Source organism: Triturus cristatus, chromosome 6 (assembly GCF_964204655.1).
Source record: "Triturus cristatus chromosome 6, aTriCri1.1, whole genome shotgun sequence".
Taxonomy (NCBI): Eukaryota; Metazoa; Chordata; class Amphibia; order Caudata; family Salamandridae; genus Triturus; species Triturus cristatus.
Window position 1 is genome coordinate 1,839,637,762 of NC_140589.1, and position 26,767 is coordinate 1,839,664,528.

The following is a 26,767-nucleotide window of genomic DNA, read 5'->3' on the forward strand; positions in this document are numbered from 1 at the left end:
AACTTGGCAGCAACACATCAGAGGGCCTCCTTCATAAATGTAAAAGATGTTGAGCGCCCTAGGACTCAAATACGCCCTCATCTTTCCCACAGAACCTAAAACAGTCACAGATTAACATGCTCATTACTTCATGAAGCCTCAAGACACTCGGACTTTGATGGAACACTGCATCTTAGGAGAAGGGTCGTATAACAGTCATGTCATTGCTCCTCCCACAGGCATCTCAGGAACTGCAGATCTGCACAGCAACAAAACACCCTCTCAAGCAGGACGCCCTCATTAAGGCAGTCTTGGGAGGAATGAAAGGTGGCTGCAACACTTAGGGTAATCAACATCCGTATACTTAAATGAAGCAGCAGATTTAACATCTGATGCAGAGTCCATGGAGTCTTTGGCATACAGCAATAAGTGTTCCCCGCCAGTGATCACAACGCAGACCGACTACTTACTACAGGCCTTACAGCTGATATATCATTTTTATTTCTGAAATGCTTTTCTCTCAATGTAGATCAATCCTAGTTATTATCAGACGACCAGATTGATGCATTAGCTTAGATATGCATTTGAGGAACCAGACTACCTTGAATGAGTGGGCCACCTCGGAGTGGTTTGCTCGGATTGGGGGGTGTAGTCTTAAACAGCCCCCCCTTCAGCATAGTAATTTTGCTTCCCCTGGGGTTGAGTAGCAGGAGGATATCCCCATCACTGATTAGATACAAAAATGTAGCTGCATCAGGCTCAACATAGTTGTGATCATCAGGCAGTGAAAGTGGAGCACCACATTAGTAAGAAGGCTTAGTGTCTCCCATCACCGCAAAATGACAACTCTAGGAGGTGAAAACCCTATCCATTGCAATGAGTTGCCTTCCTTACATTCTTTCATTGTTGATTGGACAGTCTTACCCTCACAATCTGTATAGGAGTTGGAGGTGGGTGGGTTAATTGTTCTTTTTTTGTTGTTGAACATCAACCCCATTTGGGGTCGACAACAAAGTTTACTCAGTTATCTGAACAGGTTATCAGGTAAAGCGCAGCTGCCTGTTTTTCAGCATAGTATTTCTCATACATTTTTAAAGCAGTTTTCAGATTCTGACCTGGATTATTGGAGAAATTAGCTCCTCTAGTAAGCGCTACTAGCAGTGGGTGGGGGGGCTTACCGTAGAAGAGTGGGCGCTCCCGGGCCTGAATCTGCCACTGATCTACGCTTAGGAACAGTAAATCAGGTGTCAACATCCTCCAAGCTGACCACTAAAAACTAGCGGAAAAAGTGAAGGACAGCGAAGCCATACTGACCGACCTTGTACCCTGGAGAGCGGTGCACCTCTCTGCAGTTGTGCAGCTCCAACAGGAGGTGGCCACCTTGTGGGACTGCACAGAAGATGCGGAAGGCGGGCCTGACGCAACAATGTATGGACCATTGGGCTACTGGAGAACAGCGAGGGCCACAACGCCACTTAATTCGAACAGTGGCTGCGGGAGGTGGATGTGCCGACTGGCCTCCGAGATGTGCAGCATGGAATGGGTGTACCATGTCCCGACCAGGAGGCTTGCCCCTGGAGCACCCCTGTGGCCACTGGTGACCAGAATCCTCAACTACAGGGACCGGAATGTCCTTCTATGCAGCACCCAAGAACACGCACCTCTACTATTCAATAATGTCCGAATGTAGCCATTTCCAGAGGATACCATTCCTGTCCAGGATCCAAGGTTAAATCATCTTTGCGGGAGGACGGATGTTGACCCTGGACCGTGTGCCCACCCCTGTTCCCACATGGAAACTTGGCCCCTTGGCCTTTGAAAGATGAGGTATTTAGTGATACCGTGGCCAAATCCTTGGCCCTGATGAATAGCCTTGGGGTAGGGCTTGAAACACGTAGACCTTAGAAACAGAAGTCCATGAGTTTCAACTTTCCCCATTTTTTAACCATACCAGATAGAGGTATGAATAAAATATTTTTCCTACTAGCCAGGTATTTTTAATCTTGCACTAACCCACCCCCAATTCGTCTTTTCATTTATTCTAGACAACATTAAAAAAGTGCTCCCACATAACTCGTAGGCCGCAGCATGCCCCGTTCCGCAGCAGAACAGAAAGACCCCAATGGAGGGAGAACGGTTTGGGGGATGGCTCGCTGTTGGGCCATTCAGACTTTATCAATGCGCAGGGTCTACTGGACTCATTGTTCCTCACACATGCGAGCATTGTACGATATGTCAGACAACACTGGGCCCCAGGTGGGGTGGAACCAACCACACACAAATTAATACAATCACTACATCTTATGGGTCAGGGCAGGTATTTAATACGCTGGCTGTACTGAGGACTCATGCAGAACGGTGGACCACCCTGGCTCCCTTGATGACCCGGTGGGAGGCAGTTATGGGCTGATAATTCCAGGACAAGGAATGGTCCTTTCTCCTTGAATTTGCCCCAAAAAATCCCCTGCAACTCATTCCAATTTATACAGTTTTCTATTTTGCACTGTACATCACAAACACCACATCATATTCCCTACTGTTTCTTCAACTTGCCCCAGATGTCCTGAACAGGGTGCGGACCTGATGCACATGCTGTGGGCAAATTCGAGGAGATTGGAGACTTTAGAAAATCAATAAAGATTGTGGTAAAAAAAAGTAAACAGTACTTGATATATTCCAAACTCAAGAGCCACAGTGATCATGTTGTTTTTATAAGAGGTACATTTAAATACGACTGGGTGAGCTAAAATATTAAAGGTGGATCAATTGGATAGGTCCTCGGGTCTACTTTCGGGCTAACAGTCTTCTTGGACACCAATGGTCGATTTACTCTGGTTAGGAGTGCGATAGATGGGTTGCATTTATGCCCCCAATGTGAACAGCAGGCATTTCAAGACTCTCTCAGACTGTGTGGTTATCCTTTGGATTTTAAAGGGGGGGTATTACAATTTTATTTTAAATGTCCCACAAGACTGCTTGCATCCACCATTACAGCACTCCTTGGTTATATGCAAAACAAAAGCTTTAGCAAACTGGCAATAAAACTGGTTGTTGTTTTGACTCCTGGCAGGGCCAGCAATATGGCAGTATGACTGGTGAAGCCGCACACGGTGCAGAGCTTGGAGGACACTGTTTAGAAATAAAAGCTGCTGCTCCTTGTGTGTCCAGCAGTTGTAAGGCAACAATACAAACGTCAAGATAACCCTGGTGAATAATGTTCCTGTGCTGGAGAGAGAATAGAGTTTTGTCTAGTGGTAGTTTTGACTTAAAGTAGCGCAAAGGGTTAATATGCCTGCTGCAGAGAACATGTACCACGCAGACCGCAGAACAGTATTTTGAGTGGATAGTTCAGTGGGTTACTGCTTTTGTCAAATACACCCTTTTGTTACTTGCAATTCATAAGTTTCAGTCCTAATATAGTACAGTGACCTATGAACTGCCAAAGAGCTGCATGCAACCAGAATGATATAGGTTAGAACATTATGTCCCCACCCCCCAGTCTTCCATGAACGAAATTTTTCTAAAAAGGTTTTGTTTAGGTAGAAATATATTACTCTTTTTTATTTTTTATTTTTTTTAAACCAACCCTAAGCACTGTGGTACATTTTAAATCCTGAGTTTATGCTTCCCCAGACCAAACACTTACTAGTATGGATGACAAGTGATTCCTACAATTTGTAGTCCTCATTGTTGTATGCAACATTTCCTATTGACTGGTTTACACCGGATTGTCTCGGTATTTTGTATGTGTAATGTAAAGTGCTCTGAAACCCTAAACTGGGCTGAGTAGCACTATAAAATAAACAAAATCCTTTTGAGAAGAGCTATAGAGAGATGAGGGGCACTGTTGGAGGGTGGTAGTGAGGGAATCTGTGGAGATTGAGGTCATGGGAGGCATAAAAAAAAAAATAATAATAATTGTTGTACCAGATGCCACCAGCGCTAAGGCCGGCCCGACTCCTGGTGAGTTATAATCCAACCGCAAGACATTACTTGTTCTATTCTAGCTCACAACATATGGCAGGCTTGCTTGATCACATTCTTTGCACAGACAAGCAGGGTTAGGTTACACAAGTTGCAAACATAGGAGAGAACTTCTGACCATAGCCTGTTAGAGCTCAGCGTAAATTGGGGTAAGCTCCCCTGCCTCGAGTCCCACATGGAAATTGCAACCTGTGCAGTTGGAGGATCCAGTTTTCAGGATATTTTTGGAAAAGCAAAAGATTATTCTCCAATAGAAATAGACCCAACTGCTGCATCCTTTTTGATGAAGTAAGAAACGCAAAACAGTCTTAAGGGGACTAGTATACAAGTCACAGGTGATGTTTGCAAGACAATTGAAATCAGACTCGACAAGATGTAGAATTTGCATTTACAAGTAGAACAAGAAGCTGCTAGGACTGTAGACGGCAGGCAGCACTAATGTAAGCAAAAAAGAAAACCACCACACAGGATTGCTTGAGCAGATAAAGTGCATGTACTACAATTTTTATTGTGCCAAAACTCACAAAAGTATACTTCCAACTTTTTTGGGCCGCCCATGGGTGGAACAACCCATTAGGGAACCCCTTCTTACATTTGGCAATGAGGAAGACCCCCCCCCCCCCCCCCCGGCTCCAATGGTCTTCCAATTGAGTGTATAAAACCTATGCTGCATTATTAAGTTCTTGACTGTTTAGTCTATTTTCCACAACAGGCAGGCCACTATGGGGCCATTAAAATGTCAATTCACAAAGCAGGTGGAGACTCGAAACGTATCCCTCCTTATAGGATGACCTCAGTCCTGAAAGCAAAATACTTAGTAAACTATTGGCAAATAGACTCCTACCCCTACTCCCTGGACATAGCTCATTATTTCATATATGACAACTGTTTGGTAATCTAGAAGAAGCTCCCAATACAAGGTGCCTCACCTTAAACCTTGGAAAGGGCCTTCGATTATGTAAACTGGAGATATATTCTTACAGTCCTAAGGAGGTTTGGGAAATGAATGATCTAATGGGCCAAAGTGATAAGGGCACATTATCTTAGATTCGATCCACATTAGCACGGGGACACGGCAGGTATACCTGTTACGCCCACGCCGGTCCTTTGCTTTAATCAGAACTTGTAGCAGCTATGATCAGGGATATTGGTGAAGCTGAGGGTCTCTGAATTGGAGGCATTACCAACACTATATTATTATACGCTGATGACATCTTGACATATGTTTTAAGTAGCAAATACCAATTTATCTAGTGTCGTGTTGGCCTTCCAGAAGATCTTCCCTCTAAGCACAGCACTGGAGCCAATGCCCCATAGATTGATCCATGGAGGGCTGAGCTGTGAACATCATATGTTTTGGTGTCTGGGTATTAAAATCAGATACTAACTTACTGGACAGGAATATAGGAGCGGCTAGTCCCTTCCTGCAGTTGCAAGTAATATTCTGGTCTTCACTTTCAGAAGTGGGTAGAGAAGCAAAGGTGAAGATGGTGGTGTTGCCGTGCCTCCTTTACTATTTTGCTAACCTCCCTATTGTTCTCCTTAGGAAATGCTTCTGTGAGATAAGGAAAATGCTACTTACTCAGTATGCATCTGTCCTTGGCATGCAGAGCTTCAGAATCTCATGTTTTGCATAAGATTGCCATCTAGTGTTGGGTCTGGTTGTTTGCACCTTGTTTTTCTGGAAGAAGCTTTCCTAATCACGAGGTAAGGGATTCCTCCCTTAGGTGATAGTGCGCATGGCCATCAAATCCATCTTCAGATTGTTTTCCGCAGAGGGTGAGAGAATGGAGTAGTAGTAGTAAAAAATTAGAGATGTCCATGCCCAAGTATGTTTAGTAAAAGAGAAAACAACAGCAGTTACCGGTATGTGGGGAGGTGGGTGGGTGCATAAGATTCTACAGCTCTACATGCCAAGAACAGATGCATACTGGGTAAGTAGCATTTTCCGTTTGAGGCATGTGAGCTGTAGATCACATGCTTTGCATAGACTATACAGCAGTCTCCCTGAAGCGATGGCTAACCTATAACCGTTGAGTTGCCTGAAATAACGTTTTTAGTACTGCTTGGCCCACATTAGCTTGTTGTCTTGCTAACACATCTACACAATAGTGTTTGGTGAATGTGTGTGGTGTAGACCACGTTGCAGCTTTGCAGATATCCATAATAGGGATATTTCCTAAGAAAGCCATTGTAGCCCCTAACTTGCGAGTGGAATGGGCTTTAGGGGGTACTGTAAGGGTCCTTTTGGCTTTTTGATAACAAATCTGAATACACTTAACAATCCACCTAGCAATTCCTGATTTGGAAATAGGATTGCCTTTGTGAGGTGGTGCAAAAGCTACAAAGAGTGGTTTGGTTTTACGAAATTATTTTGTTCTTTCAGTGTAATACAGAAGAGCTCTTCTGACATCTAAGGTATGTAAAGCTTGTTCTGCAACAGAGTCCGGTTGAGGGAAGAACGCAGGTAAGTCAACCGACTGATTGATGTGAAATGCAGATACAACCTTAGGCAGGAATTTAGGCTTGATATGAAGAACTACTTTATCTTTGTGTAACTGGAAAAAGGGTTCTTCTGTGCCTGTAGTTCACCCACTCTCCTCAATGAAGTGATTGCAATGAGGAAAGCTGTTTTACAGGTTCAAATGGCGGAACCATTAGCCTTTTGAGGACTATATTAAGATTCCATACTGGGAAAGGTGGAAGTCTTGGCGGTAATAACACTTTTTAGTCCTTCCATGAATGCTTTGATGACGGGCACTCGAAATAGCGATAAGTGTTGCCTATTTTGAAGGTAAGCTGCAATGGCATCAAGATGCATGTATAGGCCAATGCGGACTGCTGCAAATGTAATAGGTAGCACAGAAAGTTCTGTATGGAAGCATCAAGAGGGTTGATATGATTGTTATTGCAATAGATAACAAAACGTTTCCATTTGGCTGCGTAGCAGGCTCTTGTGGTAGGCTTTCTAGGCCTCTCCAATAATGTTCATACAGTCTGGTGGAAGGTTGAGATAACCAAACCTTCTTTTCCCCTCCACATTTCCCTCTGTTTTATTTAGTCAGATTGATTTACGATTTGGTATCCGATGACATCCACATTACACCCAAGAATATATTAAATGGAAACTTGACACTGCTCTACAAAAAACTGAAGGTGAGGCTAAAAATAGGTCTCGCAGATCTATTAAATAGAATTAGATGTATAAAGTAGGAGAATTCCTGCCCCCACCCTTCTTTTTTCCAACAGTACAATTGATATTAAAAATCTAAAAGGTTATGTTTCCTTTTTAACCTTTATATGTTGTTGTCTTTCTTTAAATTTTAGGTATTGAATGTTTTGTCCTTTTCACTGTACATATTCTTAAAAGTATATGTTGTTATAGTTATTCTCAGTTTGTATTATGTTTTAGATAAATTCTGTTTTTGTTTTATGTTTGAAAAAAATATGTTCAGTCAAGTATGTTAGTTCAGCATTTTATGTCATGGTCCGTCATTTTTAATGTATTTTAATGTATGTTATATAAATGTTTTTATGTTTATTACAGCCCTGAAGACGTCCCGTTAACTATCCATATAGGAACTAAACGCGTTGGCTGTCGTTGTGTACAACTATGAAATAAAATTCAAAAAAAGAAAAGAAACATTTTGGACTTTTGTGTCTTACGTTTAGTGCACCTCCTTTTTGAAAAATTAGCATGAGTGATGTTTACCTGAGTTTCCAAACCACTGATGAAATGAGTGGAAGAGGCGGAAAAGCGTAAGCAAAGATCCCTGACCAGTTCATCGCCTTTGGACAAAGGGTGTGGATACCTGGAGGCGAAGCTTTGGCCTTTTGTGTTTTCGGGTGTTGCAAACAGGTCTATGTGAGGGACTCCCAGGCTTGAAAGTATGGTTGGAGAACTTGGGGGTGAAGTTCCCACTCGTGTATCTGATAACTTTGCCTGCTGAGGAGATCCGCAATTTGATTGTTGACTCCTGGGAGATGTTCTGCTAGGAGATAAATGTTGTGGTGTATCGCCCATCTCCAGATTTCTTGTGCTAAGTGGGTTAGTTGGAGAGAGTGTGTGTGCACTCTGCTTCTGTATGTAATACACAGCTGTCATGTTGTCGGTTCGGACTAGTGCAGCTTTGCCAGACAAGTAATCTTGAAAGGCTTTGAGCGCTAGAAAGATTGCCATGAGTTCCAAATGATTGATGTGAAGCAACCTTTGCTGTCGGCTCCACCTCCCTTGCACTGTGTGTTGTTGAAGATGAGCTCCCCAGCCAGTAAGAGATGTGTCCGCTGTTAGTACGGTCTGTGGAAAGCGGGTCTATGAACTGCCGCCCTTTTGACAGGTTTTGTGTGTTCCACCATTGCAGAGAACGAGGAGTACAGCCGCTTACCAACGCTAGATCGGTTAATGTACCTTGTGACTGATTCCACTGACTGGCTAAATACTCTTGAAGTGGACGCATGTGTAATCTGGCATGGGAAACTATCATGATGCAAGATGCCACGATTCCCAGCAGTTGCATAAATACTCGAGCTGGAAGTGACGGATCGGGCTGAAATTTCAGAATGAGCGCCTGAATGTTTCGAATTCTGGCTGCATTAGGATAAGCTAGAGCCTTTTGAGTGTCTAGAGTGCCTCCTAGGTAATCCTGAACTTTGTTAGGCTAAAGATGTGATTTTAACACATTGACTGAGAACCCTAGCTGTTGAAGCAGCTGAATGGTTACTGAAGTGTGCGTGCGACAATGCAGATATGTGTCGGCTTTGATGAGCCAGTCGTCCAGATAGGGAAAGACATGTATGCTTTGTCTTCTGAGATGCGCAGCTACTACAGCCAGATATTTTGTGAAGACTCTGGGGGCAGTGGTGACTCCGAATGGGAGCACCTTGAATTGGTAGTGTTGACCTGCTACCACAAACCTGAGAAATTTGCGGTGAGCTGGATGGATTGGAATATGAAAGTAGGCGTCTTAAATTTAGAGTAGATAGAAAATCGCCTTTTTGCAGCAGAGGCAGTATCTGTTGCAATATTACCATGCGGAAGTGGTATGTAAAGATTGAGTTCTCAGATCCAATATGGGTCTGAGAGAGCCGTCCTTTTTTCTGAAATTAGAAAGTAAAAGGAGTACATGCCCCACCCTTGATGTTTCGGTGGTACAGGTCTATTGCTTTTTTGAATAACAGGGATTGTACTTCTTGTTTGAGAAGATCTAGGTGATCCTGTGAAAGTCTGTGACCTTGGGGTAATTTTTGGAGGAGTATTTATGAACCCCAGGCAGTAACCAGAATGGATAATTTGGAGAACCCATTTGTCGGTTGTTATTGAATGCCACTTTGGTAGAAATTGTGACAGTCGTCCCTCTACAGGTGTTAAGTGGTCGGGGGTGGACTACGGGCAAGTCACTGTTTTGTAATGGAGGGTGAGGTACGTGTATTGGAAACTCGACCTCTGCCCTTGCCGTTATTACCTCCAAGTGCCTCGAAAGAATCCCTTGGAACCTGAGGGTTGGTTATTGCCCTTATAGGTGGCTGCAGTGTCAGACGAAGTATTCTTAGACCCTGCTCGATAGAAGGAGCGACAAAAGGAACCACGCCCTTGTGGAGACTGAAGGGCTCCGATGGATTTAGCCACTTCAGTATCCTTCATTTTATCCAGTGAAGTGTCTACCACCGGTCCAAAAAGGTGTTCCTTGTCAATGGGTGTGTTTAATATGGAAGTCTGAACTTCCGGTTTAAACCCAGATATGAGCAGCCAGGCGTGTCTTCTTAAAAGAATACTAGTGTTCACCGCTGTGGCATATGTATCAGCAGCATCTAGGGAGCATCTCATTTGATTATTAGAAAATAACTGTCCCCCATGAACCAGGTCTTGTGCTTTGGAGTTATGTTCCCGAGGAAGAAATTGGATAAGTTGTTCCATTTCATCCCAGTGTGTGGTCATAGCGTGCTAGCAATGCCTGTGTATTGGACATGTGCCAGAAGTTATCAGCCTGAGAGGCTGTCCTTTTCCCTGAACCATCGAGTTTAGACTCTTTGTCTGCGGGTGGTGCGTCTTCAGTAGTCTGGGAGTTTGCGTGCATTCGCAACTACTAATGAATCTAATGGTAGTTGACCCTTTATGTAGACTGGATCTGATGGAGCAGGCTTGTAATTTTTATCTACCCTAGGGGTAAGGATACATGCTCTAACAGGATCCTTAAAAATGTCGTCAACATGTCTGGTCATGCCTTTCAGCTTGGGCAACATGTGTGTAGACTTTTGTGTGTTGTGTAGTGTCTCAAAAAGGAAGTCCTCTTCAAGGGATTCTCTATGTAGCGGGACTCCGTGGTAAGTAGCAGCCCTACTTAACAAGTCAAAATTTCCTATACCGTCGTCTGGTGGAGAGGGACTGGTAGGATATGTCTGGGTCATTGTCAGTGGAAGAATCAGTATTAGTCATCCCACACGTCTCCAGGCTGATCATTATTATTATTATTATCCCCATCCCCCGGATTGTTAGGTGTGTGTGTGGTGGAGAGTGCTCAGGTGAAGTTGGCACAGGTATAGTCTGCGGTAGAGAAGGTGAAGGAAGAGGAGAAGGTGGAAGGATTTGTCCAGACAGTTCTCTTCTTCAATGGTATGTGGTGTGTGGTATTCCTCTTCTGTAGTAGCACCTCTCTTTAAAGTCACTTTAGTGGTGATATGTCCAGTCTTTGGGTGTATAATGAGAATTTTTTGTTTTGGATCTGGTTTGTCGAGCGGATCACGGAAAACATGCTTTTTAGGTGACTTCGGCGTGTCCATGTGTTTCGGCTCCGAATGTTTCGGAGCCGATGGTTTCTTGGCCGGAGTTTTCGGATCCGCAGTTTGTTTCGGTGCCGACGGAGGGTGTTCAGTGCCAGACTTTGTCTTCGGCTCTGAAGCTTTAGGCACGGTGCCCATTTGGCATGGGGCTATTCGGAGCCGGAAGGCTTTTTAGTAGGCTTTGGTGCCCAACCCCGAAGGCGGGGCTTGGGGAGCTTGTTCCCAGTGCCCACCGTGGCCCGAAGGTGCAGGTTGGTCCAACGCCTTTTTCTTCGATGGAAGTGGAAGGTGGGGCGAGGTAGGGACTGTACTCACGGTACGTTGTCCATGCGGGATGTCTTTATCCTCGTCAGCTGTGTTCAGAAATAAAGAGGTCTTCCTGTTCCTCATCGGCTCCGATGTGCTCGCCGCCTTCCTCCTCATCTGATTGAGGACCGAAAAGGTCCAGAATGGAGCCTGTTTGTTGTCTTTGCATGAAGCGTCATTGGGCCAGTCGATCGCGAAGAGTCTTTTAAAGCGGAAAGCTAGGCACGCATCGCAGTGGTCTTCTCTGTGGTCGGGTGACAAACACAAGTTGCACACCTCATGCGAGTCGTGCGCAGGTATTTTGCGTGGCACCGAGGACAGAACTTGAAAGGAGTTTGTTCCATCGACTGCGAGTCGAACCAGGGGCTAGGCCCGAAGTGCTACCACGAGCACTCCGATCGAAATTGTCTTTAGGAGTCCCGGTCCGCGAAGCAAGGGTAACGTGATCGGAAACAATACCGCCGAGTGTGAAGTGATAAGCGCTGAGAAGGATCGATGTCGAACTGGAGCGCAGCGAATTACATCCGAACCCGATGGCGACACAAATCAATCTGGAGATGGAGTTGATGGCCATGCGCACTATCACCTAAGGGAGGAGTTTTCTAGCTCGTGATTAGGGAAAACTTCTTCCAGAAAAACAAAAGTGCAAACATCCGGACCCAACACTAGATGGCGATCTTATACGAAGCATGTGATCGACAGCTCACATGCCTCGAACATTACCTTTCAGGCAGTTTGATTCTGTGGTCAAATAGGCCTGGGGTAGCCTTACGGAAACTGCAGTTACTGACATAAAGGGAGTTCAGAATCCCCAGATTTTGAAGATTACTAACTTGCGGCACAGCTGCAATCGGTGGCCCTATTAATTGGCGCGACTCAACCTGTCTGAAGTGGGATTCTCGATAGCCAAATGGCAGGAGGGGAGGTTACGAATAGTCTGCTTCCCTGCAAGACAACCCTCGAAGGACTCTCCCACACTTGTCCTAACTGCATGTGCTTGCCCGCCTGAAACATGCCTTCTGGTTGTCCTGCTAGACCACATGTCCCACTCGACAAACCATACAGGCAACATTAGAAGGAACGATCTGGGAGGAGTTTGGGATCACCGTGATAGATCTTTTTCATAAGGGTGCCCTAGCAGATTGGAAACCCTTACCGAACAGGTGTGGGACTTCAGGCAGACCAAAGGCATTAGTGAAAGCTGTCAGGACATATTTGTGTATAAAATGAGATGAACCGCCAATACATGCCCCACACACAGTGGGGGGCAGGACGTAGACTAATCAGTAGGCTCTAAAACTATAGTAGAGCACACACCAATTTCGCTATAGCCACCAAGAAATAAAGGGTGAAGAGGCACAGGTAGAGTATTTAGTCACAAAGAAGAAAAGATACTGCTGCAGTATCCACATAAGATCTACCGTAATGCTTAGTTTAAACATAATTCTGTATTCTGCAGAGAGCCTACTCGATAACACTTAAAATCAGAGGGCTCTCCCCGGACAGTGTGGCGGCATGTCCGAAATGCCACGGTGAGTGTGCTGACTAAGCACATGAAATGGAGTTTCCTTCCTCTACAAATATTCTGGACAGAGATTACCAAATTTATTATGTCAAATAACTGGAAGAACTGATCCTGCTGCTTTTAAATGGTGTATTTTAGGTTTGTTCATGGGACCTAAAAAGGACACATTACGTCTAAATTTATGGGCATAGTGTGGTTAACTAAAAGAAAGCAAAAGCTTCCTGGGAAGTTGCAGATTTCCCTAAGCTTTTAGCGTTTGCTTGGACAATGATTTCCAGGGTTTGGAACCATCTTGGCAGAAAGGAGGTTTATTCTTTATAGTGAATCTCAAATGGTTACATCTCGAACCGTGAAATACTCTAACATTTTCTATAGAGCAAATTGTGTTTATATCTCCTAGGATACCCTTATTTTGCTTCCAGGCTGAATAGATCAAAAGAGAATAGAACAGCTATGCTCCAAAACATTATATATATATATTCAAGTATTGAATAATCTGACTGGGTGGACTGCAATAGTTCTACATCCATTCATGTGCCTAAATAACTCCAAAAAAAACCACAGCTTAATTAATAGTTTTCTCTATCAGTTTAGTAAGTCTAGCTGAGATCTAAAAGCAAAAACCCTTGACAAACACCATGGACTGGTTAGGTGTTCCCATGCTACGCAAGTTTAGTTCCAGGTTTTCCTCTCCCTAAAAAGAGCCCTTATCGAAGGAGAAACTTTCCCTTGAGAGCGCAGGTCCCACCAGTTTCAACCCCTAGTCTTAAGCCAACTACCACTGAGTGTACAAATGAACAGAAGTGGCAACAGGAAATCCACTTCAATCAACGAGAATAAGTCGCATCAGAAGCCTTACCTGTAAGACTTCTTGATGTCATCTGCAGAAGCCCCTTTCTCCAGTCCAAGTACTTTGTAGAGACTTTCCCCTGTCCGGGACATCTTCCGTGTGGGTTTCGGGGGCTCGGCCATCTTGCTCTGTGAGGAAGAGTCAAATAATAATGTCTTAGCAAACAGAATGGCCAATAATGGGACAAACAAGTAGGATTAGCTAAAGTATTTAGAATAGTTCAAGTAAAATCAATAAAGTATAGGATAAGCTTCTTCCCAACAGCCCAACCCGATTAAGTAAACCTGTGATGCGGTTAGAAACAAAGACAAGAATGTTTACTAATATGGCTTGGCTGCATTCTTAACAGTGGCCAAATATTAGCAGGTTTCCTGCAACCTGGGACCCGACCAGAGCAGAAAGAGCAGCAAGCACAGACTTGGTAGAAGTGTACAGAGGGGGATTTTGTGTGACATCTTTGGTGGTTCAAAGGTTAAAGCATAGAATCTTTAAATAAAATTCGGTCCTCTCACTTTCCCATTAGTAAAAACACACTGTGAATAGGAGGGCAGTGAGTGGTCCACTTGTATCCATCCCAAAGAATGTCTCAAATGACAAGTGTGAAAGCCTGGTGGATCATCGTGTCTGGTGCAGGTATTCAATGACACCTCCACAGACATTTAAATCCTGTTCAGGAGAGAGTTTAGACCACATGGTCAAGACCACATTTTAAAACAGTCACAAAAGAGATAGTCTTCCCCTAATCCAAAACAAGCCCTTTGAAGACTCTTTTCTGCTACCTCCTTCCACATGCCATCTTATTTTTGTATGCTCTTTGCTTTTGTAATGTATGAATTTGCCATCTTGAAAAGGAAAAGCATGTGTGCCAGGCACCAAGCACATGTGAGAAATCTCACATGAATGAGGTTTTGATTTTTTTGAACATCTCTGCTAACAGAAGGTTGTCTGATGCTGAAGGAGAGACTGGAGGACAAGCTGCAAGGTTCAGATGTGAGAAGTGTTAAAACATTTCTCTTGCAATCTTAACAAATCAGTTGCCAGCAGTAACTCAAGTGAGAGGGGATTACATATTGTGGGACCTGGGGGACAAGGAACGCTCTCTCCACTCCTCTCATATGCCGGAACCCGGGTACTATTGGGAGTACCCAAGATTCAGAACACAATGCTGTTGTATGAAGTTATGTTTTAGTTTTTCTAGTAGGAGCACCAAACTAATTCCATACTCAGTGTGATGTTCTGCGTATATCGCTTTAACATGCGCCATGGTAGACACAGATATGAAACGTCAAGACTTCAGAAGAAGAGACAGTTATGAATGCCTGCCCCAGAAAACAAACAGTTTCACAGCAAAAATTCTTGCAAATGACCTTTTGGGATGAACCACCAGAGCGCATAACCACAGTTTAACACAGTCCAACAAGGGTGTCAGCTATCTTTCTGGAATAAGGCATGGCACACCATGGAAAGGACATTTAGATTTTTTTGTATCTTTTCAATGTGTTTGACCTCAGAAGTACAATAACAGGCAAACACATCTTCTGATCAACAAATGCTAGAATGGATCAAATGAAAAGAAAATTACAGATAAATTTGTCAGTAAAATGGGAGTCAAAATAAGGAGGCTGTAACCGGTTTAGAAGCAATGTACTACCTCAACAACGCAACTGACTGGTTAAATACTGGCAAATGAATACATATGAGAACACAAGTAACTGTAAAAGCTGGCAGGTAGTGGAGTACATAGGATCGGCCTGATCAGAAAAAGGAATAAGCAAGCACAGGTAGCTATACAGTCGAGAGAGATGAGGAAGGAAATTAAAGAAGAGTTTATGGTAGCGCAAGGTCGTGTCTGCTGTAGAAGTCCTTTGCTTATAGGGCGAATCCAATGCCAGAGGATCCAGCGGAGTGGTGTGTATAAGGACTAAAAAATAAGGGTGGTCCATAAGTTAAATGTTTGAGAGTTAAGAGGTGTGGCCAACCTTCTGAGGGTCTGCATCAAGTTTGTCCCATAAGTGTGGTAAGGACTTTGTGGAGCCTTGCTACGGCTGCAGTGGTAGCAGGGCACCTCTGAAGTACATATCACCATGTGTGTATGGAGATTCGTTCTGGGGATTTCCATTCAGAGAGGAAGTGTTTGCTGCTGGCAGTGAGCATCAGGTCAATGAGGGCTGAGTCAGTAGGTAGGGCAGCTCAGGGGCAGCATGTATTCCTAGTGTAGCCATGATGAAATGGTTTATTTACATTTGAAAGAATACCAGAAGTGTGCGTTGATAAGTCCAAAAAGGATGTGTGAGTTTACAACTGCAGAGCATTTGTTTAAATGCCAGTATCTTTCTTAAAATTCCAGCAAACATAGACGTTACTAGGGTAGCTAACTTGGAGGGTGGCCAGTATGCTGGGTGAAACAGGAAAAGCTTGTATTGCGAAAGGGATTGTAGTATTGTATTTCTGCTGGTGTTCGTGCAGATAGCTTGCTGCCTATCCTTCGCTAGACAGAGGAGGTCTGTTTGTCATTAGCAGACCTTTATTCCGTTTGCTTAGGATTAGGTTTTTTTTTTTTTAAAGATATGTTTGAGTTGATAATTTTTATAGATTTTAGAGGCCGGTTGCACAGATTGGTTTACTTTGTTCAGAAAGCCATAAATCTTGATGCACTAAGAATGCCGATTGATATTTGAACTGCTTTCGGAAGAAGACATCCACCGGTCTGATGGTTGCATCAGTGCTTTTCTCTTAGCAATGAGGGCTTTTTTTGTTTTTTCCACAAGAAGGAAGAGAATAGATTATCCTGCGTGCCATAAAATGCCAGCAAAAGTCCAATTGCCAACATGTAAGATAGCAAATTAACAATGGGCGTGGTCCTCATTCCCAGGGTTTCTAATCTTCCCCACCATAAGGCTTTCAGAGACCATGTCTCTAAACACTCCTACTTTATCTAATGTTTCGAACTCATTGTCTTTTACCAAGTCAATTAGGTCAGTGGAAAGCATATACGAAGGTATTTGACAAATTTGGGTTGCAACTGGAGGCCATGGGGTTTGTGTGAGAAGGTGGGTTGGTATATTCTGTCCACTAGTTAAAGTGGGCACCTTGTACCAGGCCACACGGCCCTTATGACGTCTGAGGTCAAAGATAACCTTATTGAAAGCTATCCTAGTGGTAGCTATGGAGAGCAGCCTTCAGGCTTAATCTTGAAGGAATGTAAAGCAGCTTGTTTACCAGAATATCACCTCCTAAATGATTAAACAAAAGGAGAACCACACAGTGTTTATATAAAAATATGTATTTATTGATATAACACTCTCTACTAGTCTCTACACGAGACTAGGGCACAAAGCACACAATACAAGAACAATAGAACATTCGTAAATAGTGAAATACACAGAGGGGTCCAGTTGGAGACCGAACCATATACTAAAAAAATGGTATAACAACAACTACTTCAATACACACAGTGCTTAGAGCACGTAGAATTGCTGGGACCCCAAGGAACAGCCCAGAGGAGTGACACAGGGAGCCCACGGAGGACTGTTGCAGTGAGGAAACACAGACGCGTGCTCCGTACAACTCTATGGGAAAGTCGCAGTTGGAAATTTACAAGTAAAGGACACTTCTAAGAGGACTTCGAGCAAACCCTTTGGAATTTAGGAGGTTCTAAGACCAACCCATTGGTGAGTACCGGAGTACCCATGTTACCTATCCCAGAGGAACCGGGTGCATAGGGGTCAAGTGGTGTCGGAAACCTTCATCGTTTTTGATGGAGAGCTGCAAAGAAGTTCTGCTGCCAGGAGGGCGAAGAATGTCCAGCGGAATCAAAGCCTGGACTTCAGGTGAGAAGACTCTGAAAGCAGAGGGGACAGAGTCTGGGTCACTTTAGGTGACCAGGGGCTCGGTAGTCAAATGCCCACTGATGTCGAGTGCTCCAGGGATGAAAAAGGATTGCTAGACTCTGCAGCCACAGGGACCAGGAGACGTCAAGGATGACCAAAGTCCAGAGATTAACTGTCCCACGGAGGATGTCGAGAGCTGAAGGATCGATGTCCGGCTGGAGCACCAACAAGCCTTGGCAACTGCAACCCACACGGTCAGAGGAAACAGGTTAGAGTGTGGACCAGCAAGGTCCAGGGGACTCTCCAAGCAATGGAGAGTCAGGGCACGTCTGGAGCAACCAGGTAAGCCCAAGAATTAGCAAGGTGACCCTCGCCAGGACCCACAATCCAACGGACCAGGGATCGCGAGGAGACCTCAAGCAAGTCTGCAAAGCACCCGCCCACAGGACACTCATGGAGTGGAGGCCGGAAATCTTCGGTGCAAATACTGCTCGGGTCAGGACTACACTGAGTCCAAAGCACAGGCTCAGGAATCGTCACTAAGCACATGCACTTGCAAAAGTACGCAGTGCACAGGGGTTCGGCTTGCACGGTCCCCATGAGAGATACTGGTCTCAGAATCGCTGAGAGGGCAGATAGACCTCAGGGACCTTCAGGAACCCACCTCATGTGTTGCTGAAATCTTCGGAGTACTCAGGAGCTCGGGAGAAGCAAACCGGTCAGTTGCGTTTAGGTGCCTGCTTTTGCAGGGGAGTAACTCCTTTACTCCAAGGGAGATTCTTCAGTCGTCCAGGCAGTCGAAGTACTTTGTCCAGTTTCGCGCCAGAGCAGAAGAAAATGGCTCCCTGAACTGGTTTGAGCTGGACTATGCACAGGGACAAGTGTGCCCCCAGTGCAGACTTTATGGCACTCTAAGAGTATGCCCACGCAGCCCCAATACACTAATTCCTGTCTGGGAGTTGGTTACACCTCCGTGTGACAGGATGCCTATTGTCATACCTTCCTCTGCTCGAGCTTGGCTCAGCAGCAGGCGAGCAGAATTGTGTCTGTGGCTGGCAGCATCCATTTTGTTTTGCCCAGGTCGAGAAAGCTGGTACCGGGTATACCGGCGACCCACATATGTCCCTTCAGAAGGGTGGAATCATACCTCCCCCGCCAGTTACTGGCGGGGAGGTATGATTCCAAGGTGTTTGACACCAAACATAACATGTTTCTAAGCAGCCATTTTAAAGTTAGCATTTACCGCGAGGTTAGAATGCACTTAAACATATATGTCTGGCTGCATCACAGATCACCCCGGAGAATGGTCTCCGAAGGCTGCAGAGGGGATCTGCTCATGCAGGAGCACTCTCTCACGTAAAACCCAGCACCCTGCCTTCAGGATTGTGAAGGCCTGCCATAGGGGTGACTGACAGGTATTTAAGTGTAGTGATCTAGATAGATATAGTGAACCTATATCTTAAGTTGTGCGAGCACCAGTTTACACAGTCCGCTGTAGCAGGCTGGTCGTGTCAATTTGGATGGCCTCTCAGGGGTGGCACAATACATGCTTCAGCCCATGGGAGGCCTATGGGGTACGTATGACCTGGGTACATAGTGTACCATATACTAGGGACTCATAAGGGTATCCCAGAATCCAATCTGGAGTGTACCTAAAGTACATGCATATCAATTTACACGAGAAAGCAGATAGACTGGGGTCCTGGATAGCAGGATCCCAGTCATACTAGGTCAAAAACAGTGTGATATCAGCAAAATGTGGGGGTAACCAGAAGAAGCAGATACTACAGTTTGAATAAGCCTATGGTACATAAAATGCTAAGAGAGAGGAATTCCCGTTTGCCTTTGTTGAGATGATCGCCCGAAGCCGCCAAATATTCCTGAATAATATCTAGGAGGTTGGGATGTATTGCTCTACATCAGATATAAAAAACTAGAATATGGTCTGCTTACGCTGCAGTCTCAATGGTGTGGATTTAAAAACTGCTGCAATCCCAGGGTGATTACGGATCTACTGTACAAGAGGGTCAATAGCTAGAAAGAAAAGAAGGAGTTGGAAATAGAGGGCAACCCTGCTGGATACCTTGGCTTAGGTGAATACCTCAGATGGCAAGCAACTGGTCTTAAACTCTGCTCTTTTACTGAAGTGGCTGCTTTAGTAGAAATGTTTTAAAACTTCATTAGGTAGAGCCATGTGACTTGTCAAAGGCTTTTCAGTGTTTAAAGAAACAACCACATCTGACTCGGACATGTATGAGATTTTTCAATTATGTGACACAACTGGTGAGAGTTGTCATTTGCCAAGCGGCTTTTGTCGAAGCCCGATTGTGTGGAGTAGACCTATTTGGTGATATCTTTATAGCCTTCCAGCTACAAAATGTGCATATATAGTTGCTTCCATATTTCTCACAGATATAGATATGTAGTTCTTTGGTAATTGACAAGGAGGACAAAGACCATAACTTAACACAGTGGTGCCTGCAGCTACAGTGCCATTGAGAATAACAGACTCTGAAGTGATTAAGCGCGCGACTCCAGTGGGTCAATAATGGTATTGGAGAAAGGTTTATTAAATGCAATTGGGAACCGTCCGGCCCCAGGGCCCTTCAATAGAGGTTTGTGGAAATGGTGCTTAAGTTCTCAAATTCAGCTACAGGTTTATTCAGATTATCCTGTGGGCTAAATTTGTTGCTAGTGTTTGTTTTATAGAAAGGAGCAGCTTTCTCAGCTGAGATGTATTGCGTGCATATAATTGACCATTGAATTCATTAAAAGTCTTGCTAATAGAGGCAGTATTTGATTGTAGCTTTCTGGGCTGGTCTCTAAAAGCTGGTATTAAGGAGCTACTCTTTAATTGTAGGTAGGAAGCTACCATTCTGCAAACCACATTTAGGTTTGATCATTTGTAAACTTTGAGTTTGGACACACACGTGCTCTTTTGCTTAGTATTTTGTTATATTTATATTTTAGCATTCCCAAGGCTCCCCCCCAACTGGAAGCCTAATGCAATCTAGTGAGGAGATTCTAGGCATTTCACTTCAGCTTCTATTAGCTTTAGTCTTTCCTTGATCAATCTATTTTTATGGCCGTAAGATTGATCTTGGTGCCACATGGAGTGGCCTTTATGCCATCTCATAAAACAACAGAGAAGCTTACACGAGTGTATGTTTTCCTAGAGGACAGTAGGCGTCTATTCTAGTAGATTCAAGGTCTTCATTATTATCAAGAAGCTCCAAGTTCATACACCAACCGCCATTTCTTAAGGGGGTAGGATACAATTTAATGGTTATGGATATGCATGCGTAGTCAAAGATGGAGATCGGTTCTATGGTAGGAGCAGATCTGTATTGTAGTTGAGCAGCATCTAGTAGAAGATAATCAATTTAAGAATAACTGTGGTGAGAAGTGAATTCCCTACTTGTGGGATTAAAGAGTACCCACGAATCATCGAACGTGTGAACTCTGCATAGTTTGGGTAACTGTTTGTGGGATTCAGGTGGGTGAAACTTGCAAGATGACAGTTCATCTATTATAGTATCCATAGCGAGATTGAAATTGCTTGCAAATAGGATTTTAGAAGTAAGGGCGATTCTCACAATTTTCTGTTTTTAACTTCGCTTGCACTAGAGGTCTTAGTGTCAGCATTCGGGGCATAGATGTCAATGGCATATAGATATCTCATGGCCATTCATCTGCAATATAGAGATTAGACATCTTCCGCCAGCTTCAGTCATAATTACAGGAAGTCTACAACATTTGGAAGGAGATTAATAAACCGATTCTTTTACTTAATAGCTTCATAACATATTAGAACATTGACCAAAAACTTCCTCCGATGTTTCCATGGGAATGCATACTGTGCACCAGCTGATGTATTTATTGAACATCACACCCCTGCCCAGGATACACCCAGTCTGTTGAACAGATAGATAGAACATCTTAGTAGTAAGGTAGCATGATAGTCATAAGCTTTTTGACACCCCAAAGGGCGTATGATGAACAGCATTAACAGAGAAAGCATGCATCAAGGGGCAGTACATGTATACACCTTTCATAAATGCTTTACAATACAATGGTATTTTGGAGTTACTGAGGTTGTGGGGCTAGCATGTCAAAGCATGTGCCACAATAAAGTAAGCTGTACTAAACATAGGCTATGTAGTGCTGTAGTGGAAACAGTGATGGTTGGATAATGGAATAGCAGTAGTAGAGTGATATTGCCCACTGTGGACTGAGTAGGACCAAAAGTACCAGAGTTAACAGGGTAGGTAGTGATTGGAGCTGAATAGTTGAGTTAGTAACGTAGACAGATTGGTAAGCCCGTAAAACAGTAGGTTTGATTAAAACAAGTTAGATAGGTCATGAATCTGGAACAAATATATGTTCACAAACGAAGTGTCCAGTTTTGACTCTAATATATTGGCAATAAAAGTGTCTTGATCAGCCGGTTTCATGAAGCATGTGTTTTGTTGTTATATATGGCTCTTAAATGAGAAGGACCAACAAAGAAATGTATACTGCCATGGCCCTTATGTTACTGCACAAGACCAAGAAGCGTTCCCTCTTGTAACCATCTCTTGGACATAATCAGGAGAATTTCAATAGTGGCTTCTTCCCAAATCACATGCTTGATTTCTTGATATGGACAAAAACACCTCAGTATGCTGGTCCCTTAGTGGTTTGAACATCAGTGGTCCGAGGGAGTCAGACAATTTTAAATTGAAAGGGCACACGTGTGCCAACAAAGAATTTCAAAGTCAGTTTCAAAGTCTTTCAAAAATGAAATACCAATGGACTTGAGATCCACTGTTGCATATTTGTTCTTGCCCTTCTGCCACCTCCAGGAGGGCAAAGATGCAGAGATTGCCCCACCTGCTCTAGTGCTCTAGGACTGTAACCTCTCATTGAAGACTAGCAAAGCTGTAAGAAGATTTTTCCGTAAGTTGGAACCCTCTTCGAGTTTACCTATTCTGGTTTCAGTTTCTGAGACTCCTGTAGTTTGTTCAATAAACTCTTTCCTGATAGCCAAGATTTTAAGTCAGTCAGTGTTTGTTTTGGTTCTTCGCACAATGTCATGGACTGCATTTTCAGGATGAGATCCGGTGCTAGGATTTGGTCGGCTTTTTCTTTTATAGGAGAGTCGGGGGCTGTTGGCTCCTCTTTGGTTCACTTTAAACGGGATTTGGTTTAGTTATCTTTAGCTTCATTAAAGTCAACCATGTTACAGAATACAGAGAGCTTTGTGTGAGCATCAGGTTACCATTACGTATCATCTAAGGAAGGATTACTTCCATGGACTGACAGTTGAGTGCCAGAAGAAGCAATATTTTAGGATCTATACTGTAGATACTCAAGATAGGTTTCCAGGTGGTGAAAGAACAGCCAAAATACAGTACTGCATGGAAATAGATAGCACAAGTATTGCTGAAGTGGTATACAGCACCACCTTTTAAGCTACTCCATTTTTACAGCTTGCAGATGTCGCCGAAACATGTCAAACAGTGGATATGAAGCTTTGTACAAGCAGCATCTTGCCTTTGGTTTCGGAATGATGCAATATTGTAGGCACCATACAGCACAAATGTTGGCCAACATTAACCAGCACCCCTATTAAACAAGCTGATGTGACAGAATCATACGAGCCAATGGAATAATGGTAGATATAGACTGACCAACTAAGATTACACCAGGAGAGTACCACACAAACTCATAGGTTTATAATTCAATAGATTTATAGTGCTACAAATGTATAAATAGCATTTTATGCCTTTTGCAGCAGTTTGCAGGTTGTGTCATACACCGATTAACAAGTTAGCTAACTAGCTGCCGTATAGGAGTCATAGGAGATACTGCATGGCAGGATTCACAGCACTCCGAGAGCTCTACTTGCAAACCTTATCACCGCATTTCTTGTATTATAGCATCCGAGCAGGAGTCTTTGTGCCCTATGGTTGTAGCATCACGAAGGATTTAAAGTGCTAAGGCAACTCAATTTTTAAAGCATTTAGTGATAAATCGACTATATACAGGCACGTGTAGTCCGCTTTAATTCATTTACTACATTACTGTTTAGTTATAACCAAAATTGTAAGATTCAAGTTTAATATTGGTCTCCAAGATCAGAGCTAGTAGGCACATTCTGCCTATTCAGAGACCTCTCACTAGCAGTCATTCACTGGTCATTGGTGCAAAAACTGGAACAGCCACCAGAAGTGTTGCTAATCTGGGCCATCAAGAACTCATCATCTCACCCCTGAGAAAACGACATTACCTCCCATACAATACACTCAGTTCAAAAGTCTTCCTCTGGCTTGGAGGTCATACTTGAACCTAGCCGGCATTCAATTAAACGCAATCATAAGCTCCTCTTTTTCATCCCGGATTTACTATACTTGGGATTGTGTGACTGGCCTTCTCTTTCATGCTTTGTAGTTTGGTCTTCCCTCTCTCCTTTTCTTTCGGACCTTTTCTTTACTTTCCTCCAGCTTATTTTCTTTCCCCTCTTTTCTCGATTTGTTATTGGTTCATGTATCGCCATCAACATTTCTATCTCAATATGGGTCCATGGTGGACTTGCGTGGCACTGTATTCGCTGTTATTTTTCAGTACTTAATTTATGCCAATAAAAATAGTTGCTACCAAAAAAAACAGAATCTCTTGGATCAGCCCCTCTTGAACACCAAACTAGACATTCTTCTGTGTAACACCTGGCTATCTTCATCCCTGCACCTCCACTATGGGACGTCTGGCAGTCCGCCTTCTGAACCCTATACAGACTCAAAGCTCCAATGCTGGAAGCGCTTTCTTATGACTGCTTTACAAAGAAAATTAAAGCTTCAGCATAACACACAAAAAAATCAGCACAACCCACAGGCTGAATTGTAGCAAAGCGTTCTTGAGAGATCATCAGGCGAGCTTATGCTAAGAAAAGCACCACAAATAAATAAGTAATCACTGTTGGTGCAACACAAACTGGATTACATTAATCTGCATTTGGTTTTTGCACAAAGTAAGATTAAACAGAATTCTTTGATTCCATCAGCTTTCTGGAAGTCTACCATTGTTCTACTAAGCACCATATTGCGATGGAAAATGTGCTTTACAAGCGGTGCTTTTCAGCCTTAACCCCTTTATAAAAATAAAATAAAACAGAGAAAAAAAGTTAAAAATCATTTTAACATCAAACCCATGCGCAAGTCTACATTCCAAGGAGCTGAAATTACCGGACAGTAATTTCACTCGGAGGAAAACCAGATGCCACCACTTACGCTATTACCACACGGTGAAATTAGCATCCGTTCCAAGTTTGAGGTCTGCGGAGGAATACTCTGTGGACTTTGGAGCTTACCACACATTTTCCCTCTCAGTCAACCTTTCTCTCTCTCTCCAATTACCTACCAAAAATATGCCTGGGGTAAAAAAAATAGTTTCAGATTGGAAATACCAGCGCATGCATAAAGTGTGCTTTCGTTTAGAGACGTCAGAGCACGAAAGCGCTTCAGACGGAAAGTGGTTTAATGCGATGCACACAATCTGGGTCACAATGTCCATTGATTTCCTGTGCCGGGTAGTGCTACATCCAATGCATCCACAGAGGTCACTGGAATAAAGCTGATTTTATTCCTTTAAAATGGATATTTATATAGCGAGTATAACCCTGTAGGGTGGAAGAGCATACTACGACAACATCTCATGACTGTCCAGCATTGAGGTAACTCAGCCTTCGCATCTAGCTTTCTGTATGCAACAGGATAACACAAGTCAACTACAGCTTTCCACAACAATAGACGGGCCCAGAAAGTGTCAAAGGGGCAATCAACAGCAGCTGCTGTGCTTCCAATTAGAGGCCTGAATAGAAATCCAACCTCAGGCCACAGGAACTATCTTCGTGGCCAAACAGGATCCAAATAGGACCACTCTAAGGTCAATCTGTGTCCCTTACTTTGGGCTCACTACGTAAGGATCAAGGTTCACGACTACCACAGACTTCACTCTGAAATAAACAACCAGTATTCATTTTTATGCAATAACAAGGCAATCAAAATCCACTGAGAAGACTACCACAGACCCCGCATCATATGTAGATCTACCTTTGATCTGAAGCAGGTCATACTTGCCAATATTCTGTAACCAAAAAGGCGTAGGACTTTTCGAATTTTGAACCCATGGCCAGCATTAGGCTAGGGTCAGAAGTAATAGATCAGGTGTGGACACCCCATTGCTTCTTGCAGGAATGCTCACCATGTGCCAAGCATTATATACCAAGGCCAGAAGAGATTCCTTGTAGTATATTAACACCAATTATGCCTGCCAACTGTAAACAAAACCGTGGCATCACAGACGTTTCATTGGAAAAAGAGGGCAAGTGGGTACAGTGAACAACAGAATTATTTCCAGTCCTTGTCGAGTGCCCCAGTTAGGCTTGTCTGTACTAGTGCGCTTTACAGTTTTGACAACTCGGAGAACGTTTATTTAGAATGTAACAATGAAGCATCAGAGGAACTAAAGTAAAATGGAGTGAACTGAATACCTATGCATGAAAGAAGAGGTGAAAGCCCATGGGGTAGGAAAGGGAACCATTGGAAAAGACATTGTGTAGAGTATACTGGTGGGTTTTTTTTGTGTGGAATAGTTAGTTTCGTGAAAGAGTAGAAAATTTGATCATAATGTGCTTAATGTGTATTATCAAAATGTATAAGAAATATAAACAAAATAAATTGCAATTAAATCACGAGGGTAAGGCTCGAAACATCGAGAACACCGCAGGAGCAGATACTGCCCCTTCCCCGCACGCTATGGATGTGGATCTGCAGCAGTCGCATCACTAGGAGGAGGAATGGTGCAAACATGAGGTCAGGAGGCATGAACGATGTGTTCTTGGGTACAGGCTGCCTCAGCAGTAGTTACTTATTGCCCCTTATGCCGACTGCCATGTAGGGCAACAGATCAGGATGCCCACTTTAGTCTGCCTTGGGCAAGATTCCCTACGGACCCCCAGCTGTTGTCCAGGGTCTTCATTTCGGTTTCCACAGTTCGCCTCCAGGTGTTCTTTGGCTTGTCTCTTCAGTTTGCGTTCCATATTCCAATGAAAAACCGTTCTTGTGATGAAGTCTTGTTCTCTTCTGATGGCGTGTCCTGCCTGTCTCCATCTTTTTCTCATAATGGTGGTGCCCATGCTCTCTGGCTTGCATATGGTGGTCATTTCTTGGTGATGGTTCGCAGCCAGAAAGTGTGCAAGATTCTTCTGAAGGCTATTGGTGTGGAAGCAGACAGTCTGGTGATGTCACTTTTTGTCACCACCAGCATTCTGGTCCATGCTAGAGTGTGGATGGAACGCAGCTCTGGCAAACCCTCAGCTCTGTGTTGGTGCAGTACCGAGATGGCTTCCACATGGTGGTCAGCATCCTGAAGGAATTCCTGGCCTTGTTCAGTCTGCTCTTGAAGTCATGGCTACCGCCCCTCCATCCACCTTGATTGAAAGCTTTGGGGTAATGATCGCCATGACTTCTGATTTTT

General features: G+C 43.7%; 1 protein-coding gene across 5 annotated transcripts in view; it reads right to left on the minus strand.

Annotated features, from left to right (window-relative positions):
* DNAJC5G (DnaJ heat shock protein family (Hsp40) member C5 gamma) overlaps nt 1–26,767 on the minus strand; it is a 158,562-nt gene that overhangs the window by 54,651 nt on the left and 77,144 nt on the right. For all 5 annotated transcript variants that reach the window (XM_085613276.1, XM_085613279.1, XM_085613280.1 and 2 more), the window contains one exon: nt 13,431–13,549. In XM_085613276.1, coding sequence (XP_085469402.1) covers nt 13,431–13,543 — 113 coding nt within the window. In that variant the 5' untranslated portion in view covers nt 13,544–13,549. The remainder of the gene's footprint in view (nt 1–13,430; nt 13,550–26,767) is intronic.